At 38.8% G+C, this 21127-nt stretch overlaps 1 protein-coding gene and 1 long non-coding RNA gene across 6 annotated transcripts in view; one reads left to right on the top strand and one right to left on the bottom strand.

Annotated features, from left to right (window-relative positions):
* Positions 1–681: 681 nt before the first annotated feature.
* The window catches only part of KYNU (kynureninase), an 81802-nt gene continuing 61356 nt past the window's right edge, over positions 682–21127 (bottom strand). For 4 of the 5 annotated variants that reach the window (XM_053405925.1, XM_053405916.1, XM_053405944.1 and 1 more), the window contains 4 exons: positions 8956–9008; positions 7299–7384; positions 3231–3461; positions 682–1261 (listed from right to left, as the gene is read on the bottom strand). In XM_053405925.1, coding sequence (XP_053261900.1) covers positions 1118–1261; positions 3231–3461; positions 7299–7384; positions 8956–9008 — 514 coding nt within the window. In that variant the 3' untranslated portion in view covers positions 682–1117. Of the gene's footprint in view, positions 1284–3230; positions 3462–7298; positions 7385–8955; positions 9009–21127 lie in introns of all 5 variants that reach the window. The other variant, XM_053405934.1, reaches the window with a different exon arrangement.
* Positions 16113–18261, top strand: LOC128422226 (uncharacterized). The gene is made up of 3 exons (XR_008332452.1): positions 16113–16180; positions 17871–18038; positions 18153–18261. It is a non-coding gene; the product is annotated as an uncharacterized LOC128422226 (long non-coding RNA).

Raw genomic sequence — 21127 nt, 5'->3', positions numbered from 1 at the left:
CCCCTGAAGTACAAGATTAATGCAAAGTTTGTTACAGTGGGATAAAGTGAGTTTGGTGCAATATACACTGATGGTTGATGTACAAAATGTTGGTCTCTTGCTGCTCCTTACATATTCAGACAGCATAATGTCTAAATATTTTTCAGATGGCCCAGTGATTAGACGGATATGGTGGTGGATTACAGTGACAGTTTACTAAACAGCATACATTTGCCTCAATCATACCACATCTGGTGCACTTACAAGATAAGCCCATGATTCTACACTGAATTAGGAGTCAAGCCCCACTTGCTTAATGGAAGTGTTTCACAATCATTGAGCACGTTGAAGAACAAAACAGTATGATGCCTCAGCATTCCAGAAGATTGGCATTCTTTTAAAACCAATGTCAGAGGTACGATGTCAACACATAGACCTTGATGACCACAAGAGCCCAAATAGATATAGATCAGGATCCCCCTGGATCTGTTCTTCTAAAGAAGCAGGCTTCTGGGCCATTATTTTGCCTGGGTATCCAGGGGAGCTGTAAATCCTTCATAAACGGCTATAAGTGAGCAAAGCAACTCAGCAGAAGGTTTGTGAGAAACGCTAAATACATTTAAACAAAAGTTGAGATGTCTAAAACTTAAGTCATTTGTGAATTCTTAAATTCTATTTAGATGTTTATGAATACAATTTCAGTGCAAATTAAAATTCCCTTTAATAGAAATTGTGCTTAAAATCCAATGTAGGTTATATCCACAGAGTTGTATATAGTGCCTTATTCCACACAGTGACATTAGACAAAGATTAGGTTTGCAGCTGTCTTTCTGTTTCGCCTGTCAGAAGTAAACCAGAATTATCTAAATGAAGAAAGTATCTAGAATGCTAAAGACTAACCCTATTAAAATACATAAAGCATATTAATTTATGGAGCCCAAATAAGTAGAAATAATGAGTTTTAATAAAAAGTGTATCTATTGTAAATAACTATCCAAGCAAAATTAATCTTTTGGGGCAAATGGGTGGAATGCATATAGCCCAGCCCAAGAGAAACAAACAAACAAACAAAAATTGCTCAGAAGCATTGATGCATCTTAGTAAGAGATTAAAAAGTATAGCTGCCCCGTCAGTAAGATCAGGAAAGTGCTGCAGTGTTTGTTCTTTGCTTTACAGATGCCATTGCAGATCCCAGGATTTCAATAAATCTGTGCACGTCATGGAAAGAATTGTAGAGAGGAACTGGGGCAACACGGAGAGCATTGGGTTCCCGAATGTCACACTGCAAAACAGCCAATAAACATCTAGCAAATTAATATAGCTTCATATTTGTTTGCCAAACTCCAAAAGCAGCAAAGCTAACATAAAGTTTGTGCTCCTGTTATAATGCTGGCCAAATGCAATGCTTTCTCCCATTTCTAGCCCATATAAACTGAGAATAGAGGGGAAAGATGGAGAGCTAGGGTTCTTGGCATTGATTTTTCCATGGTATATTTTACAGTGCAATTCTATATATGTTTACTCAAAGAAGTAAGTCTCATGTTTAGTGTGGCTTGCTGCTATGTAACTAAGTGTAGGGTTGGGATGTTAAAATCACAATAAGCCTTTTTTTAGAAGGGAAGGTAGATACTAATTCATGTTTTGCCATTCCAAGCTGAAAAATCAGGGGGACAAGGGGAAGAGAAATTAATAAAAATGAGTTGTTATGTGATATTTGGAAACTAGTTGCTATATGCATCAGAATGTTTTCAGAGACCTCTGAGCTCTGGCATAGTCACACCCTATGCCAGAGGACAAGGACCAATGCAGAAATAAAGGAATAAGAAATCCCATTGCTTTAGGAGCCCAGATTGTCATTTCCTACACAGGGAAGGTGTAGGAAACTAATAGTCATGTGTCTAATCAGTTAATACTGATTTTCAGGATTGGTTTCTTAAAAGATAAGGGAATTGTGGTGGTGGCCCCCAAAGACCTGCTGTTCTAGAATGTTGCTGCTCTGGGATTCTGAGAATTCTTGTGAGGAAAAGGGATTGTGGGTGGGAAACATAGTGGCAGGGAAGAGCAAGAATGATAAAGTAGGTTAGGTCAGGGAAGTTGCCTCTGACTTTGTGCATTACATTATCTTAAAGGTACCCCTGCCCGTACGGGCCAGTCGTGTCCGACTCTAGGGTTGTGTGCCCATCTCACTTAAGAGACCGGGGGCCAGCGCTGTCCGGAGACACTTCCGGGTCACATGGCCAGCGTGACAAAGCTGCTCTGGCGAGCCTGCACCAGCGCAGCACTCGGAAACGCCGTTTACCTTCCCGCTATAAAGCGGTACCTATTTATCTACTTGCACTTAGGGGTGCTTTCGGACTGCTAGGTTCGGACTGCTAGGTACTTATCTTACAAATAAGTAATAGCTGAGAGACTGTCATGGCAGCATATTATTGAAACACATAGGCACATGCTGCCCTTTCAAATGATACGTTAAGAAGCCATTTCTAGTAGATTTTGTTTTGTCAGTGGCTGGTTTTGTCACTTTTGTTTTGTCAGTGGCTAGAAAGATATGAGGAAGGTGACAAGCAGGGCCTCTTTCCTGGGCAGACTCCTTCACAGTTTAGTTTCCCCTTCCACAGCACACAACTCCTCTTAATCTTAATGCTGTGGATTTGCTTCAGATCCTTTTCTCCAACTAGTCCCTTCTTGCCTCAGTTTTCCATTTCCTCTGTCTTCTACTCTCAACTCCTTTTGAACTACACTCTCTTCTAACTATTCAGCCCATTACTCACTCTTCTGCATTCTACCTTCAGCCTCCTCACCTCTACAGTTCCTGTTTGGGACCTCTCCCCAGTCTTTTAATCTATTCCTGTGCAAGATTTTAATCCTAGCCCAACTGGCAACTTTCTGTTCTCTTCCAGAAGCTGCGAACTGTTTAGTTCTGTGAGCGTTCCGGGCCATCACACCAGCTCAGTTAATCAGTGCCACTACTTTAAGTCCAATACAATATAGACAGCTTCAAAAGTGATTTGAATTAAGCCTTAAAATGCTCAAGATAGTCAAGTGATACCTTTTCTTTATTTTGTTTGTCCCCCAGGGCAAACATAATAACACCACTATAAACCAATTAATGTGTTTTGAAGAACCATATCAGTATTCTGATTCCCCCTCTTCCTTCTGACCTAAGCAGCGGTGAATAGAAGCAATTCTAGAATTATCACAGAGCCCACTATCTTTGTTAAATAAAGCAATGTGAAGCCTTGGTTACTTACAGCGACACCTCTTTTTTCCAACTCTTTAAAAATATCCTTAATTGGAACTGAGAAGACCAGTGTGAGCTGGCATCCTCTTTCTTCAATTTGGGAAGGTGTGATTATTCTTACAAAGGGCTGCTCAGGGTCATTTGTATCTTCACTATAGTAATGCTTTATCAAATATTCCAAGTAACCAGTCAGAAGAATGGATTTCCTTCTCAGGAGTTTCATTGTAGTTTGGCCAAATACCTATATTTAAAATAAAAACAGACAACTACATCATTGCAGCAAAACAAAGAGAGCCCAGACAAATATAAACTGCATCCTTCTCTACAAAGCCTATATCCTATTATCTACTTTAGCATTGCAAAAAGTGACTTTTGAGTATTGTAAGATAAAAACTTAGTACCAGAAATAAAGCCAGTCATTTTAATGAAAGTAGATATATCTGCACCTGAGTGCACAAGAGCATTCATATGGTTGGGAAGAACATTTGTGAACATAAATGTATGAATGCTGTCATGAGTTTCATTCTCAAGCTGTCCACAATACGCAGATGCTGTGCTCAGGAGAAAAATGTTTTCTCTCAGTAATCCTTATAAGAGCAATGCAAACTAGGTCAGAAATGTTATCCTCATAGTACAGCTATATTTAAAGTCCCTTCTTCTGGTCCCCGTTTTGGCTGATGCGAGATGGGTAATGACTGGTGATAGCGGCTTCTTGGTGGTGCTATCCTAGGGAGATTTTCCTGGTTCTAAGTCTGTTCTATTTTCTGGCACCAAGTAAAGATCTTTTCATTATCATCTAATGAAATTGTTGTTTCAATCTGATTGCTGTAGTTCCAAGGAAGAACAGACTCATCCCTAGAAAGGAACGACTAGGGATGGGAGAATCTTTCAGTTTATGTTCTTCTCTGTTTCTTATTTTTCCAGTCTTAAATTCATTTCTACACATTCTCACATCACTCTGAATTTTTTCTTTAAGTGTCATGAAAATTCACCAGAATTGTAGTGTGAATTTCTACCTAATATACTCAATGTAAGCAATCCTGCCTAATATAAACATCTTCCAAAGCAGTTTCCCCTAATCTAACACATTTTCTCTTATTTTTGCTAAAGTTTACATTTTTATGCACACTTGACTCTAGTACATGCATTTTTTTGCATATACATTCCTTAGCTGAAGAACTGTGCTGCAAAATTTGGAGAAGAGTGAATTTCAAGGATGGCCGTGTTCCAGTTTGAATATTGTTTCGGAAAGCAGTTAGGCAGGTTTGCCTTTAAATGTGAACTGAACTGAATTTCTCCCTCTTCCCTAGGAACAGCATAAGGCGATTGTTTTTTGGAACTTGTACCCTACACTGCTTGGAGGGTGGCCTTGAGAATAAGAATGCCACCAGTTTAATGGCACTGAGACTTGGGGATGCACAAGGGGGTAAAAATATTGTGCGCCTTTATGTAGAAGCTGCCTACGGTTGCAGAAACTTAGGGTTTCTTCTGCAAGATTAGGCCATATAAAGTCTATTCACTTGTGACTTTGCAAGGGGTGTGGGAATGCTGCCAGGAATAATGTCCCCACAACAAACATTCTCCCCTCGCAAAAGGCAAGAGATTGTCCTTGCTGTGCATTTACACTTACATTGCTTAGTATTTTCTTTAGAAGCTGTACCCTCTGTTTAATGCATCCCAGAGCAAGATGGGAAACAATTTTGCAAGCCATCTCTTGCCAGATACACATTCTATTTCACTGTACTACAGCAATTAGCACAAGGGAATCCTGACTGTGCCAAAAGAGGAACACAGGCGCAAAAAGGCAAGTCCATAGAAACTGATGAGCTCTCATTGCCTTTGACCCCCTGCCGTGGGCTAAATGGCTGCTCCCCCTCCCCCTTATGAACAGCACCATCTGGGTCAGAGCGGAGAAGCATCTCTAAGGTCACATAAAGTTTACAAAAATACAAGAGATGTTTAAGGACAAACAAAATGAATTGCCAAACAGAAGAAAAAGTATTGCCGTGCCCCTTTGCAATTTTTCAGAGCAGGAAAAGCAAACAGTAAAATTACTGATAATTCTCTGGCTTTATTTATTTAGGACTGATGATAGCATTTAGAAAATTATTTTTCCCCCCAGATGGATTCAGAATGTCCCTAACAGACAACTAAAGGCTGCAATGAATACAAGTACGTTTTAAAAACTTCGAATGTTGCAGGTTACAGAAAGTTATAAAATATTATTTTTCATTCAAATATGCATGCACTAAATTAGCATCTGACAGAAATCAGCATGTAAGTGGCATTATGAGTCAACATCATTATATAATCCCATCCTGAAGATTGCTGATGGTTTTCTACAAACAAGCCAATTCCAGGAATCATCACAGAACACTAGACATTCTGTGCATGGAAATGACAATTGATAGAAGTCTCTCTTTTAAGCTCTGAGAAAATATTTTCCCCCTTAGGAACTCACATATGAGAAGGAAGTTGGGACAATAATGATTCCCTATCTCAAATATTGTTCCAAGATACATTATCTATTTCCATTGTATCTGTATTGGGCGGGCACTTTACTTCCTTGTAGAAACCTTGCAGATTCACAAGGGAAACTTTTATAACACATTTAAATTTCGCATCTACCTTCATTTTGTTCTCCTGTGCATCAACTGATAAATCAAGCAAGGGAGCCATAAGATCTTATTCTACATTATGGGTGACTGCTAGATGTATGTCAAGATACAAACATCTGTGGTCACATGCCTGGCCTTTTGGTACATAGTCCAGGTCAGTCTGTTAAGCAATGAACAGAAAAAATATAAAGGTATCTTGAAATGCAAGTGAAAATGACCCTGGAAATTTTATGAGATGAAGCAGTCTTACTTTGTAGCCATTATAAGAATGGGGGAAATGACCTAGTGACTTGGCACTATGTGTCTAGTAGTGTAAAACATTCAAAATTAAGTGATGTTAAGGAAGAGCAGATGGTTGTGATCCAAGATATGGCTAGTTCAAATTAATATTTGTAAGTCAGCCCCATAAGGCTGAGATGAATATTTTGAATGCCCATTCACCGCTGTGAAAGTTGGGACTGTTTTGGCTATTTTTCTCCATTGGGCATAAAATAACTATTTTCAGGAGAAAGGGACTTACTGTGAAAAGTGATGTTGGCAGCACACCCACCCTCTCCGCACAATTTCTTAACTTTAAACATACTGTACTTTTGTTGCCACTGAAAGCAATGACAATCCAGACAGCACATTCCTTGCCTGGGACAATGTACTAGGATACTGTTGGGGGAGAGGGGATGGTGACATCTACTACTGGCAGCAGCAGCAAAATTATTTTATAAAGCAAGAAGAGGGGAAGGGGCACTGCTACTACTTTTCCTAGAAAATCCCAATGCACCAATCCCCCCCTTACTTCTGTATTTTCTTCTTTCTCTTTGCCCACAGCGCCACCCTATTTTCACTGGGAAAACATCCTTAAGGGACTTTCAGCTCACCCGTAGCTGTATACGACACCTATGTGACCTCTTGATTTCTTGCCAAAAAATTAAAAATCCATATGTGAACACACAAGTGCTGCTTTAGTATAAGTGACAACTAGCTGAAGACAGGTTCATTATTTTTAAAAAAGAATTCATGGTGCTAGAACATACTTCAGCTTTGTTTTAAAATTAATGCCTGTCTCTAGCATTCCATCAAGATGCTACTTCTGCTTTCTCCTCCTCCAAGCAAGTTATGTGGCACAAAATTATTATTATTATTATTATTATTATTATTATTATTACCCTGACCATATGGCTGGGTTTCTCCAGCCACTCTGGGGAAGGGAAGGAGTGGCATTTTGTTTGAAACCATGGTAGAGGCAGCAACCAGGCAAGAATTCCAGTGTTCTCTTCCCTGGTATGCTACAAGCAGATGTTAAGGCTGGCAGTATATTCATAGCAGTGAGATCATCCTTTTTATATTACATTAGTCTTCAACCAGACTTTTTGTTTAACTGCTGTATAGAACGCAATGTAGGTTAATACTACACAAATTGCTTCATTTGTTTGTACTTGATCTGTCATGAAAATGTAATTGCTCACCTCTAAACTAGCATGGAGGGCGCACACCAATAAAATCGAAGGGTTTGATAGTCGAAATCCATTGATGCCAGGGCTCAGTTGCAATTCTGCAAGATGAACACATTCTATTAGATCCCTAGCTTTTGTTTGTTCCCAGAACGAAGAACCAATCACTCACAGGGCTTCAATCTTGTCAGAAAGTACATTTGGTTTTGTTAGCCCTCATCCAGTGTACCAAGGCATAAAGGCATCATACATGCAATGCATACAGCGTTGGTTAGGACCTGCATGCCCCCCTCCCCCCCCAAATAGAGAAAGATAGCTAAGCATTATCAACTTCACATATTGATGACACCAGGCTCCAAATCTCTACATAACTGCTCCCAACAGCTTCATATTGGAAGTTAAACTAGCTTTGGCAATGAAATGGTTCCCTATGGCAGAACTCCAGGGATTCATGGTATAATCACCTTATGCTCTCTGGATCCTGCCATAGGTAGGAGCAGAACCATTGCAAAACAGAGTCCCACAGAGACAGCCTAATAAAACACCATAGTTCATTATATCAAAACCAGCCAAAATATTGAGTGGAAGCCACAGGGTTGCAGTCCTACCCCTCTCTCCATAAAGGTCAATGGGGCAACAGATTATGATTCAGTCCGTGAAATGGGCCTGAACCTATCCTGGGAAGGATAAAGAGAATCAGTATCTTCCAAGAGTTGCTGCAGCTGAAGCACCTTCCTCAAAAAAAAAAAGTATTAGCAATCAGGTGGTAGCTGTCAAAAGCCTTTGAGTCCAACATCAGTTTTTAAGGAGTAGATGCAATACCATCTTCTTCTTCACGGCAGTATATCCTTTTCCTTCACACAGTGAGACATTCACCACACCCTAGACCCACCTGACCACACCCAGCTCGCCTTTATTAGGCAAAGTGAGCAAATCAAGAAGGCTGACAGCTGCAACCACCTTGTTCACATTTTCAGGACTCAAAAAATGAAACTGATCCCATAAAATGTGACCAGGTGGTGTGTTGGACACTTCATTTGTACCTGCCACAACCAGAACATTCAAGTTCTTGTGAAGACTAATACTTTTATAATTCAAGTGCTTAGCAAACATGTCACAGCAATCTTCAGGGGGCGCCAACATCCCATTTATCAGGAGAGATGTTAACAAACCTCTCACCACTCAGAAAAACTCTGCTGGACAGCTACTTGAGAGTGCAATAGAAGCGGCAAAAGAAGCTTTCTTTGCCATCCCTGTTGCCGTGAAACAGTCAGAAGTTTATGCTCTAGTACATGTTAAGTCGTTGGAAATAATATATGTATCTGACATGTTCTTGGACTTCTCTATTTCTGGCCCAGGGATTTGTGGGAGAAGGAATAATTGTTACTCACTATTACAAAAGCCTTTCAGCTCAGCAAATCACAACATAGCAAAATGATATAGCATCTTAAAAACATTTTAATATTGAGTCACCAGGCTGTAAAGTACAGCAACTCAAAAAATGACATAAAACTTCGCTCTGCAAAGGCCTGTTAAATCAGAAGTAGGAATGTGGCCTTCTTGGTCATTGTTTGTTCTTCTTTTTATGGTTGGGGGGAAAGAATCTGATTATACAATCTATATAAACCATAAAATAATTCCTTACATAAAACTGAATATGAAATATACATACTGTTTTCCATGAGAAACCGGGTTTTGAAGTCATGACCCCACCATCCTACCAGCCTAAAAAGAAGGTAAAGGGGTAAGAGCACAGTTGGTGACACAATAAAAATATTGTTGAATGAACAATATGACCAGTGTCAACAGACACAGAAATGTACAGATGCTGATGAAGTTCTCTGGAGTCTGGCCTGGATGAGAGCTTCAGGGCCTTGAAAAGCTCAGCTCAATGAAGATACAAGCATTGCAAATTCATTCCCCCCCCCCCCTGTTCAGAATAAAATCCAAGCTGGAGGAGCATTCCTGACTAATGCTAGCCCATCTGTTGCTCCCAAACACAGACACATACCACTCAAACTCCTGAAATGACAGCTCTGTGAGGTCCGGACAAGTTTCCACTAGGACCTCATCCCGCGACAGGAAGCATTTGCAACCAGAAATCATGGAGGCTCAATAATTAACAGCCGTAAATGGCAAATTTCTGTCCAGACTTCTGTTGGCTGTGCAAAGCTGTCTGAGGCAGCCAAGGGATAGGGGAGGCCTGCAAATGATGAGGCAGCATATACAAAGATGGTTGATGGGGAAGCCCCTTCCCAAAGTGAACCCTCTTGGTCCACAGAACCTCTGCAGGGGGTGGACTTTCCAACCCAACTGGAGGATTTCAAGGCTGTAGCTCGTTTGTCTCAAATGCTTTATGTACAACCAGGAGAGAGCTCTCCTGACCACACAAGTTTGGGAGCAATTTCTGACCATTTCTACAGGTGAGAAGGCCCTCAGAAGGTGCAGTGAAGTGACGTGAATCAATTTATGATATCAGTACAACACAAGAGCCAGTCATGTTGTGCTGCAATGACAGACACTGTATTCCATCCTGAGAATATATTCTAAGCAACTCATGAGTTGCAGGGGTTAGTCACAATGTGTGCCAGTGACTATTAGAATAAACTGTACCAAATAACATGTTGATTTTCTAAAACTTGTGAATATTAATTTGGGGGGATAATAGATTCTTTACAATCCTCACTAATCTATAATGGAATGTCATTATAGACAACAAAGTTGAGAAACATCACACTACTGCTTAGTATTATTATGGCCATTCAAATTTCTATTGAAACCACTAACAAAATAATAGCTTTTGGTTATGACACAACACGGAATTGTCAAAATAAATATATAAAGCATCGTAAAATTAATGCCTGAGAGATTTTGTTCATGATGCTTTGAATCACATATGAAAACATCAGCAACCGTTTTACAGTTTCAAGCTACATTTTATATTTTACCATAAAACACAATGTTAGTACATATTCATGTTATTGCAACATCCCAACTAATTCAATTTTGCAGGTCTTGCATCATTTTAATAGGATTGGTACAGCAAAAAAACAAAAACTAACTCAATGATCTTGATGCTTCACAGAATGACGTTCTAAACTAAGGTCAAAAACACCAGAGCAAATTAACACTCTCTCAGAATGTCTACATGGACAATAGTAGCCTAACCATATGACAAATAAGATTCAAATCTTGGGTGCTGACCATGTTGAGGTCACTACACAACCCTAATTTTTCCTGTGGTGGTAGCTCTCCTGAGAGGGGAAATGGGACAAAATGATGTTAATGAAGGCCTTTTAGGGTCTCTGAACAACCTTTTCATAAAATTCCAAAGACTGATTAGTAGCCTTCAAATGGGCTTCAAATCTCTCTGCTGTAGAATCAGCAAAATGACCAACCAGCATGCACTGTGAAAAAAAAATGACATTTCTCATCTTCCACAACAAAAACACAAGGAAGGGGGAAACAGAAAGAGAGCACAATATATTGAGAGGGTGGAAATGAGGAAGTGCAAAATGCAGATGGGACGGGAAGAAAAATGGCAAGTAATAAAACCTGGGTGTTCATCAAATACACCAACAAAGCTAGCCTTTTATTCTGCTAATGCAGATTCAGGTATCAAGTCATAAAGTGTTCAATAGCAAAATGTCAACAAAAAAGATGGTGAACCAACATAAAGATTTCAGATAACTGAAAAATCTATTTTAACTCCCCAATTATTTCTGAAGGCTAATTTAGTCACTGCCTTGTGTACGAGATTTTTCAATTATCTGAAATTATGCATTATCCTTAGTGCTATGAACTACCATTTCTTTGGAATGTCAGGAGATGACAGCAAGACAGGACAGGTGGTATTGGGCAGAGGTCATTTGCAGGGGGACAACTGAGTGCTGAGACTGCTGCCTACACCTCCTGCCTTCTTCCATGAGCAAGAAAGCTTTCCCCAGAAAGGCAATATAACAGTTGGTTTGTTCCACACATTTTCTCATTAAGAAGGCAACATGTGAATGCATTCTGTAACCCTTGTGATAACCACTCAAAAGTAGTCCATAAGCATTTTTGAGGATAGTGGATACAATAAAAATAAAATAAAGAGCAATTAAATCTCCAAGATGGAGATGTTAGGTTTCAGTGGTGAGCTTCTTGTTCTTTGTGTTCCCTGCCCCCACCCATCCTCTACCTTATCACATGAACTGTTTCTTTAGAATCCCATAGACATAGCTCAGGTTATAGTTGCACTTAATTCTCAGTTGTTCTTAGTTGTACATTTGGGGGCATTCTACCTCCCGACTAATGACCTCCATAAACATTTATGACCTGAGAAGGGGCTGCAAATTGAAACTCTAAAGGATTATTGATTCTGGAAAGGGTGAGGGCAAACATAAAATTAGGGCTGACAAATTTCTGCAAAATATTAGCCTGTGGTGATTTGAAATAGCTAAGGTCTTAAGACCTGACTATAATGGCTTTACAAATACATGTTTTTAAAAATAAAATATAGTAAAACTGAATGATAAGATGCTAAAGTAAAATTTATTGAGGAGCAAATATTTGGAATGCAAAATGAGTATTTATAATCCATTAACTATTTAGAATATCCTCAGTCTCTAGACACCACAAACATGCTTAACATAAATGGCTTCTTCATTTTAGAGTTTGAATAACCATTTTGCAATAACTTATACTTGGTGGTCCCCCGGGCTTTGTGTCTTGATGTGATGCTACCCAAAAGGCAATTGATAGCTGGGGGTAGTAAAGACATGGGCTGGTTCTGTGCCCATAGTCGCCTTTGACTGGACTTGACTGTCCAGGGGTCCTTTACCTTTTACCTTTGCCTCTGTGCCTTAGAAGCCAACACATGCAGTGACCACTTTACTGACTGTTTGGTATCAATGTGAAGAGGCTGTGTGTGCATGTGTTGGATTCCTTGCAAGACTTCTGATTGACTGGGATTCCAATGGCCATGGACCCCTATGTGAATACATATGGTGCCCTATATACTCTTGCAACACACTAAGAGCCTTTTAAATCTACTGTACATTATTTTAATGCTGTATTTTGTGTGTGTGTGTGTGTGTGTGTTTTAATTTTTGCTGGTTTCCTTTTTTGTTTGGTTTAATTGTAACTTTTTGTAAGCCGCCCTGGGAACTTGTTGGATGGACAGGAGCCAAATTAAATAAAGAAGCAAAACTAAACTGGAGTAATAGTGCACAGCTACAGCAGGTAATAATAGATGGAGTATACAGTTGTTGCCCAATTTCAAGGTGGTAATGTCATATGATTAGAAATTAAAAGCATATTTCAGCAGCGTCTGGTTTTTAACCTACACAGCAAACTCCCGTTTTGCTAGTCAAGAGGCAGCAAGACAGAAAATTTCTGGAGAGCAAGAATTATGCCCGAAAGGATCATAATTTGCCCCCATTGCTTTCAAGCATGGTTACGCTAGGGAGCAATCGCATCAGTAAAAGTTTTGTGTGTTTTTATCTAGCTCAAGATTTCCTTTCACATCTGTGTGCTTATAGTGAAGCACTGGGCATTCAAAACTTGACTTGTTTCGTTTGTAGTTGCATTAATGATGCAAGAGTGTGGGATATAATGATTGCTATGTATATGTGGTGTAGACATCAAAGGAGATCCAGTTTAAAGAACGTAAGGGTGGGGGGAATCCTTTGACCTTTGCTTCTGAATAACAGATGAGCATGCTGCTCATTTATAATTTATAACCCGGAGGATCACAAGGTTCATTTGTGTTCTAGGGAGGGAAGGATCCCATCCACACCGACTACTGATTTATATTTTATTTTTAAAAAAAAGAATGAACAAAATTGGGCTTGTATTTATGTGGCTTGAGTTTCAGGGCAAACCTTCCTGTCCAAGGGGACAGTCTGGGCATTCCCCACACACCGTCAACAAGACAGAGAAGCAAATGAATGGCAGCAGGTGAAACACCCTATAAAAAGGGCAACTTTTCTATAGCGCTGTAGTTCATAAACATTCTCATCGTGAGCTTTCTCTGCTCCATCACACTTGTCTTTTTCCTGCTCAGCTTTGAAAGAGGCACCCTCAGAATTTATGATCACCACTTATAAAAGTGCAGTCAATGCCTGCAAAGCTTACAAGGGCAGGCTTTGCAGAGCAGAAATGGGCAGAGATGGTCATGTTGCACTCTGGACTCATACACACTTCTATTTGTTCCACGATGTCTAGACATGGGTCTGAGAGGTTCTTCTTTTGCCTTGCCAGTTTCCTCAGGAAAACCCGATGTTTACTGCTGAATCAGAACAAATGTCAACTGAGTCTTCTACGGATTGACATTTGTTCTGATTCAGCAATAAACTGTGGGTTGCCCCAGGGAAAGTGGCAGGACAGAAGAAAAACCTCTTGGATCCATGCCTAAAAATCATGGGGGAAATGGAAGAAATAGCGGGACAAAGGAAGTGGAGCTGAGCTATGCTGAAGCACTGTTGCACCTGGAAATAGGCTTATCTATTTTTCCTCCCCTTTCCAACACACATTTTATCACTCTTCCAGAGTTTTAACTTACATCACATGGCTTTCTAAGGAACAAGCCACATGAGATTCGTAAAATACATAGTTTAAAACTGAAAAGCCAAATAAAAACAATGATATACTACTACACTGTTATACTACTTGTGTTTAAGGAAGATCTGCAGGGGTGGTAGTGGTCAAGATTAATTTCAAACTGTTATAAGTTGAGGGTCTTTTGTGTTAAAACTTTTCTTGCATGTCTAATTATATCAACTGTGTTCAATCTACATACTTTACATCCTTGCAGCTCATTATTAGCAGATTTGTCTCTTAGAATGCTGTAGCTATCCTATAGTTCTACGAAAATGTTGTTAAAAAAATCAAGAGTTAACAATAGTCAAATAATGAGACATTTTCATTAGAAGCAAAACAATTTTTTTCCTATTTAGCCTTTTGTGCAGCCCATGAACAAAATTTAATGAGAGAAAAATAATGTGTTTTTTTAAAAAACAAAAAACAAACCCCAGTGACTGGCATAACTATCTTGACTTGGTTGTGGCATGTAAAATGCCACAATTTGGAATAATTGTTTTACCCAAGAAGTAACTGGATGTCCTTTCTGATTGCAGCTTTTATTTTCACATTCGGTAGAGAGTTTAATTTAACGGTTGTAGCAAATGCACTCTGTGCATGAAAAACGCATTGGCTCTTTGGTCAACCAAGTGCAAGGTGATTTACTGCTGATGGGGATTTGAAAACAGAGGGTGCAGATGTCCTCTTTAAAGATATATTTTTTTCCTTGTTAGTCTTTTAGATTCAGTTCAACTGGGAATACACCAATCTCTGAGCATGTCCCTCCATATTACCCCTCCAGGTCAAAACAAAGGGAGATTGAGTTCACTTTTATAACAAGATACAAGTTTTCTGTGCTCAGAGTATGTGAAAGAGAAATAGCCATTATACTGGGAATCCAATCAGGGCTTGTTGAATTCATACAGAACTCCTCTGGAAGCCTCTAAGGCTTTTGTGATGAGGAAAGGTAATTTCATTCACAGAGAGCAGGCAGAGAAAAAGTATGAGGACGCTGCAAAAAGAATTGAAGTCTAAATTACATCCTAAGAAAATATCTTACCCAAACCAACCCCTCTAAGGCTAATGAAGTTGAATTAAAACTGTTAAATCAGCTTATGATCAACTGTTACTGCAGAGTGTACATATATCACTTTTATTTAACTACATCTACAGAGAAGAGGGGGGGGGCAGGAGAGAATACAGCCAGAAATACTTTGGAACTGCTATTGAGAGTATCAATTCACTGCTTTCCTTCAGAAATTAAAAATCAACCTGGGAGACAATTTATTCCTACAGATTATTAATGAAGTGCACAGTAATTGTTCTAAAAGTATTGGGGGAAAACCAATACCATAATAGTGAAAAATTATAAGACAGTGCCTTGCTGCTTTAAAAAGCCTATGAAAATGTGATAAAACTTTCTAGAGTGCCTCAAAAAGATTAAAGATAACACATGTGCTGTTTCAGAGATGCAACTTCTTCCTTAACGTTGTTAGTTGCTTTTGACTCTCATGATAGTTTGTAAATCACTTTGTCTTTCTTTAGCACCATGAATTAATTCACTAAGACTATGTAACTATGCAGAGTACTCGTAATGCATCCATCAAAATAAGCAATACTAAAGGGCCCTACATTTCTGAACAGAGAAAATGACATATATTTCTACTAGGACAACTGCTTTATTAGACAGAAATTAAAGAATATATTAACTGGGTCAAGAATTGCAAGTAGCGTTTTGCATTGCCTTCTAAGCTGAATATACTGTACATCTCAGAAATCAATATAAAGCAGTGATGCAAAATTATATTCAATTAAAAATACTTTCCAGTGCTAATAATGCAATAATAATCATTTTCCCCCAGTAAGGTTTAAGGATAGCCAAATAGAAATTTGTTAATGAACACGTCTTTCACTTTGTTAAAAGAGCTAGAATCAAATATAGAAAAGCACCCAAGAATGAATTCTCCTTATTACAAGGTGATCTTTTCTGTTTACCTTGTGACAAGGATCATGCATATATTAAGTTTGCTAATTCTCCCACATTATACAGAACTGTACAATAATACAAGCCAATATACTTATTATGGCTTGGTTTTTGTATCAGTCACATGCTGAATATTTAAGGTTGCCCTGTTTTTGCTATACATATAACTTTGTAAATGATTACACTTATTGTGTTGTGTAAAATAAACCGAACAAAATAGCTCTTTTCTTTTTTGAAATTTGTACTCCTTACTAGCTCCAGATGTTTGCAGAACTTTAGATTATCCTTATTCAATTCTCTTGACAGTTTTGGGCATCCTTGACAACCTCTTTCTGTCAAATTCCCAAGACAGGTAGGTGTGAGCTTTGACTTCTCATGTGCATTTATTGAGAAGAGGAGCTGAGTGTTGGGTGGATATACAGAACAGAAACTGACAAAAGGCCTACATATTCAGCACAATATGGTTTCTTAGCTTATGTTAATAGGCAATTGCCTCCAGTATAAAGATGACCTCCCTGATGATTCATAATGTGACTATAGAAACTTCTTCAGTCAGCATTCAACATCCTGATGCTTGTGTGTGAAGCTGTATTATGAATCCTCTCTGTATGATGATGCATCTGCCTCCCCAAAGAGATTGTGATAATTTCCACGTTGATACAAGACTTTTCAAATCTCCCACACAGAAGCCCAAACTCTTACACCGTACACATCCCACCTAGTTTCATCTTAGCTTTGACTAGTTTCCAAAGAGGCAGATGTGTAAGTAGTGCTGCATAGTACTCTACTCTGCCTGTTTTGTGAAAGGACTCCTAGAAATCTGGATAGCTTAGCTATAGGAAAGTGACTGAAAGGGAGAAGGGTAAAAAGAAAATATGGATCAACTGTGCAACATTCTACATGCTTAGGGGTATACATGTAAGAGCAGGTAATGAAACCTCAGTGGAATCCCAATGGAATCCCATAGAAGAAAATAAGTTTGGGGCATTTTTGAATGGGAAAGGTTTAAGGAACTCAATGCTCACCACTTCTACACTCAAAACTGCAGCCTCTTGAGGCTGCTTTTCATCCACAAAACTTTACATGAATGTGTGCATGACATGTAGGTGCCGCACACTTTCTTAATGTTCCCTCTAATATTTTTTTTTAAAAAATGCCCTTGGATATTTGCCATTCACTTGGAGAATCCAAGAATTAAACCCTGCAGGCCTATTCTGTGTCTAGATTGGCCTAATCAATCACATCTCCCAAGACAATGTCCCATTAAACCTAATTAGCCAAAGCCTTTATTCCTAAACTGCCTCTACTCAGGGGAAGTTTTAACTTTTGGTTTTCAAATGAGCTAGAGGCACTTAAAATGCTCTCCCTTCTTCATTTGGCAGCAAAAATAGCTTATTTTTGAGTACAGTCAAGGGTACTTTAAGAAGTTGGTGTAAAATTTTGATACAGCCCATGAACATTTTAATGTTATCTTGCAACATTATATGAGAAATGGGTAGCTGCTCAGATGAGAAATTCACTTTCCTTCCTTTTGTGCAAAGTCTCAATACAAATGCCGTCTAAACCACCAGCATCTAAATAGTTAGAAACCATTTCCTTTATTAGCTTTGTAAATTACTGTCATTAGAATCCCCTTGCTCTGATTTCAAATGACCCTTCTTAAGAAACAATTACAGTCTATCAGTAATAGAAGCAAATCTTTCCAAGGACATCCTCTATATTACCACTAAATTCTTTCATCTCATTCCAATGACAACAACTTTTAGGGATGTTAATCAAAGCTGACTTGCTTACACTCTTGAAATAGAAGCCTTTCAGGTCAAGTCATTTATTTATTATCAGAATAAATATGTGTGTGTGTGTGTGTGTGTGTGTGTGTGTACACAGATAAGATTTCATTGTAAAAGTCATGACATCTCTCCTGTTTCAAATCCCACTTCAAATAAGGCATTTTCCAGAGCACGTGACAGTGATGCCCTGTAATGCTTTTGACACAGCATCATTGAAACCATGCAGTTGTTTATTTCTCTTTCTAACCCTAGTGCAGGTTAGCCACACATGAAGGAAAAAACATACTTATGAACTGTAGTCTGAAGCAGAAGAATGAAAGAATAAAGCACAAGAATGAAAGCAATTCACCTCGTTGACAGCCAAGAAGTCATCTGAATGTATTATAAGCTTTCCTTCAAACCAGGAGCCTGCTGTGCAAGGTATGTCTCTCCCTACCCACCCCTCCCCCACTAAACTTTGAATAGCTGTTTATTTCTATCATTTTTTTAAAAAAAAAGATTGATGCTTTTAAAACATGTTTCTTCTCGGTACAGCATCCCACCAAAACATCACAGAAAACTCTGTTTTATTTCAAGACCCTACCTGCTGGTAAGCCTGTGATAAGTTTAAGACTTCATAATAAATCCTTTCATTTTAATACTAGGCGGTGTACTGTTTTGCTTTAATCCTCTGCTGAAGCTTATCTATTATTCTCTTGCCTGCTTTACATATATTTATAACCCTTTCATCTTTTTGAATTGTACATTTTGAAAGCATTCAGCTTAGGAAAAGTTGTTCCCACCCCAGAACTCAATTGCTCAGAAAAAAAGACTTTTGTTGTGCTGCCTGAACCACGAAGCTGCAACAGCAAACATGCTACCCCTACCCTGGCTTCAGGACGTTCCTTACTTAAGGCAAATTAATGATCATAAATATCCTGCCATGGATACCTACCATATGCTAAAGACATTAATGATAGCATCGCATGGCAATAAGTCAGCCGTCCCTCGCTTTGATCAGCCTACGTTTCGGAGATGCTAAAAACATAATGATGTTTGTCTTTTTACTCCACCTCCAACCACCAAAATTCACACCTCTGAATTCCCATAGCCCTTGCATTTCTGGCTACTAGTCCATATATTTAAATACTATTTACAATCTCACTGCAGACACTGCTGTAAGATCAACTTTCACAATGCACATAACTCACAGTTCAACACACATTTATGACATGAACAGGGACCATTCTCACATCAGCACATGGTTGCTACAGGGAAATACCTCTCAGCTGTCATAGTCTATGATGAGCTAGTCATATATACCGTACCTGCTGTCATACATAGACAAAAGTTTGTAGATAGTATATACTTTGCTACAACAGAATGTGGTAATAGCCACCAATCTTAAAATTGGATTAGATAATTTTTTTTGGAGGATAAGGCTATCAATGGCTACTACTCATTATGATGAAGATATACGCCTTCCAGGATAAGAGGCCTCCGAACATGAGTTGCTGGGTAGGAGGGTGGGGGAAGCTACAACAATAGCTGAGGTCTATTGCCCCTAAGTCCTGTTTTTGTGCTTCTCAGAGTCATTTACTTTGACATGATAGGAACCTGATGCTTGACTAACTAGGACTTCAATCTAATCCAGGAGGGTTCTTCTTCAAAGTGTTAACGGGCTGAACTAGAACTTGCAAGTTTAGTTCTGTTGAATTCACCCTATAGAATGTAAGTGTCAACTAACTGGATTGTGACCGGCATAATTTATAAAAACAAATAAAAATATAACAGAAAAAAATAATACTTGACTCTCTCTAAGAGTTAAATCAGAACATCAAAAATGAGTGCTGTGAAGGAGTCACACTGTTCTTATTTACATAGATGTGGGCTTCTACATAGGCCTACCATTACCCTTTTCAGTTCATAGCCTTTTGGTTTTCTGTACAAAGAGGGGAAGCACTCTTGTGCCTAGCAGCTACAGATAAATTCATAATTAAGATGAAGTGGGCTCAGGTAACAAAAGCTCAGAAAAAAGAAATGTGTTAGTGAGAGGACTCTGCTGTTTTAGTGCTGCAAAATCAAACTTTTTGAGTTTTTGCAATGGTATTGTTATGTGTTTGTGCTAGTCGGAACTCACCATGAGTGTCTCCCTTGTTCTCTTATAAGGGCAATGGTGTCCAAATGAGAAGTGCTGGAACTGAGTTCTGCTTGCTGTGTCCAGATCAGCAAGAGTTGTTCAGATCATCCAATTCACTTCCAGTTGCTAGCCTTTTGTCACCTTTTCCTTTTTTGCTTTCTCTTACCCGACTATACGAATAAAGGTTCTGTTCTCTCTCTCTTTACAAAGCACCTATTTCCACCATCCCTCAAGATTATTTTGAGAATCATTTAGTCCATAAAGCCTTTCCTGCATAAGCAATGGCTTTAGAGTGCTTCTTTCTACTAGTTAATACACTTCTGACCTTTCCTAACTACTCCTTTATATACTTCAGTTCTGCTTCATCCAACTTGCTTAGAACACATGGCACTTGATGTGTCCTCACTTTAGTATCTTTTTATATCTAGCACTATGTAAAAGGATAAAATATCCCCTCTTCACTTTTCTCAAATTATGCACAATTTTATATATATCCTCTCCCTATTAATTTGCATGGTCTTGAAATCATGTTCAGCAGCCTGAAGTTTCCAGGCATTTAAAATAATAATAATAATGGTATTCCTTTAGCTATCATCTCACCCTCTAAAAGAGAGGCTGGTGTTAAGAGACATTTACATTTCAAAATGTGTGGTTCAGCAATTTTAAAATTGAGACCTTCCAGACCCAATCTATACCTAGCGACATATTGCTGCTTAATCTATTTACTCTAAAACCTCTTACACAAAGCTTCTGATGTGTGGGGATTCATTAAATTTGTCATCTGAAAGTGATATTTAAGATATGAGTACCTCACCAGTACCTTTAGTGAAGATAGATGCTAATTATTCATTTGGTTCTGGCAGGGATCCTGCTTTTAATGCTTTTCACTTTCTTATTGTTTGATTATAAAAAGGGAAAGAAAGCCATTACTTACTGAGCCATTCTACGAACCACTATGAACTGACATCACTTTATAGGATTGACTTTTAGAGTCTCACCACTGAAGCAACAGGTGCCATTTCTGATATGCTGGGAGGGGTTGTTCCCTTCCTGTGATGTAATACAGCTGCACTGATTTGACTGGGGCACTCAATAGGCCCCACGGTTTACCCTGTGTACAAATTATTGTGATGTCTGTGACCAGAAAACCCACTGGATCTCATATATGCAGAAATCAGTTGCCATTACTGAAGATTGGGACATACTCTGCCTAGTGCTATGGCAGCCAGTTTCCCTCAACTTGACAGTATGGGACCTGAACATCTACCCTTGGTCTTATATGTATCTGTATGTTTATAGCACTGTGCATGCATAATACATAAATGCATAGGGCAAACATTTTGTGTAACAAGAATTCCTGCAATTGCAGTCATGAGTTTCTACATGTACC

Source organism: Podarcis raffonei, chromosome 1 (genome assembly GCF_027172205.1).
Source record: "Podarcis raffonei isolate rPodRaf1 chromosome 1, rPodRaf1.pri, whole genome shotgun sequence".
NCBI lineage: Eukaryota > Metazoa > Chordata > Lepidosauria > Squamata > Lacertidae > Podarcis > Podarcis raffonei.
This window is presented reverse-complemented; position numbering and strand designations above follow the sequence as displayed.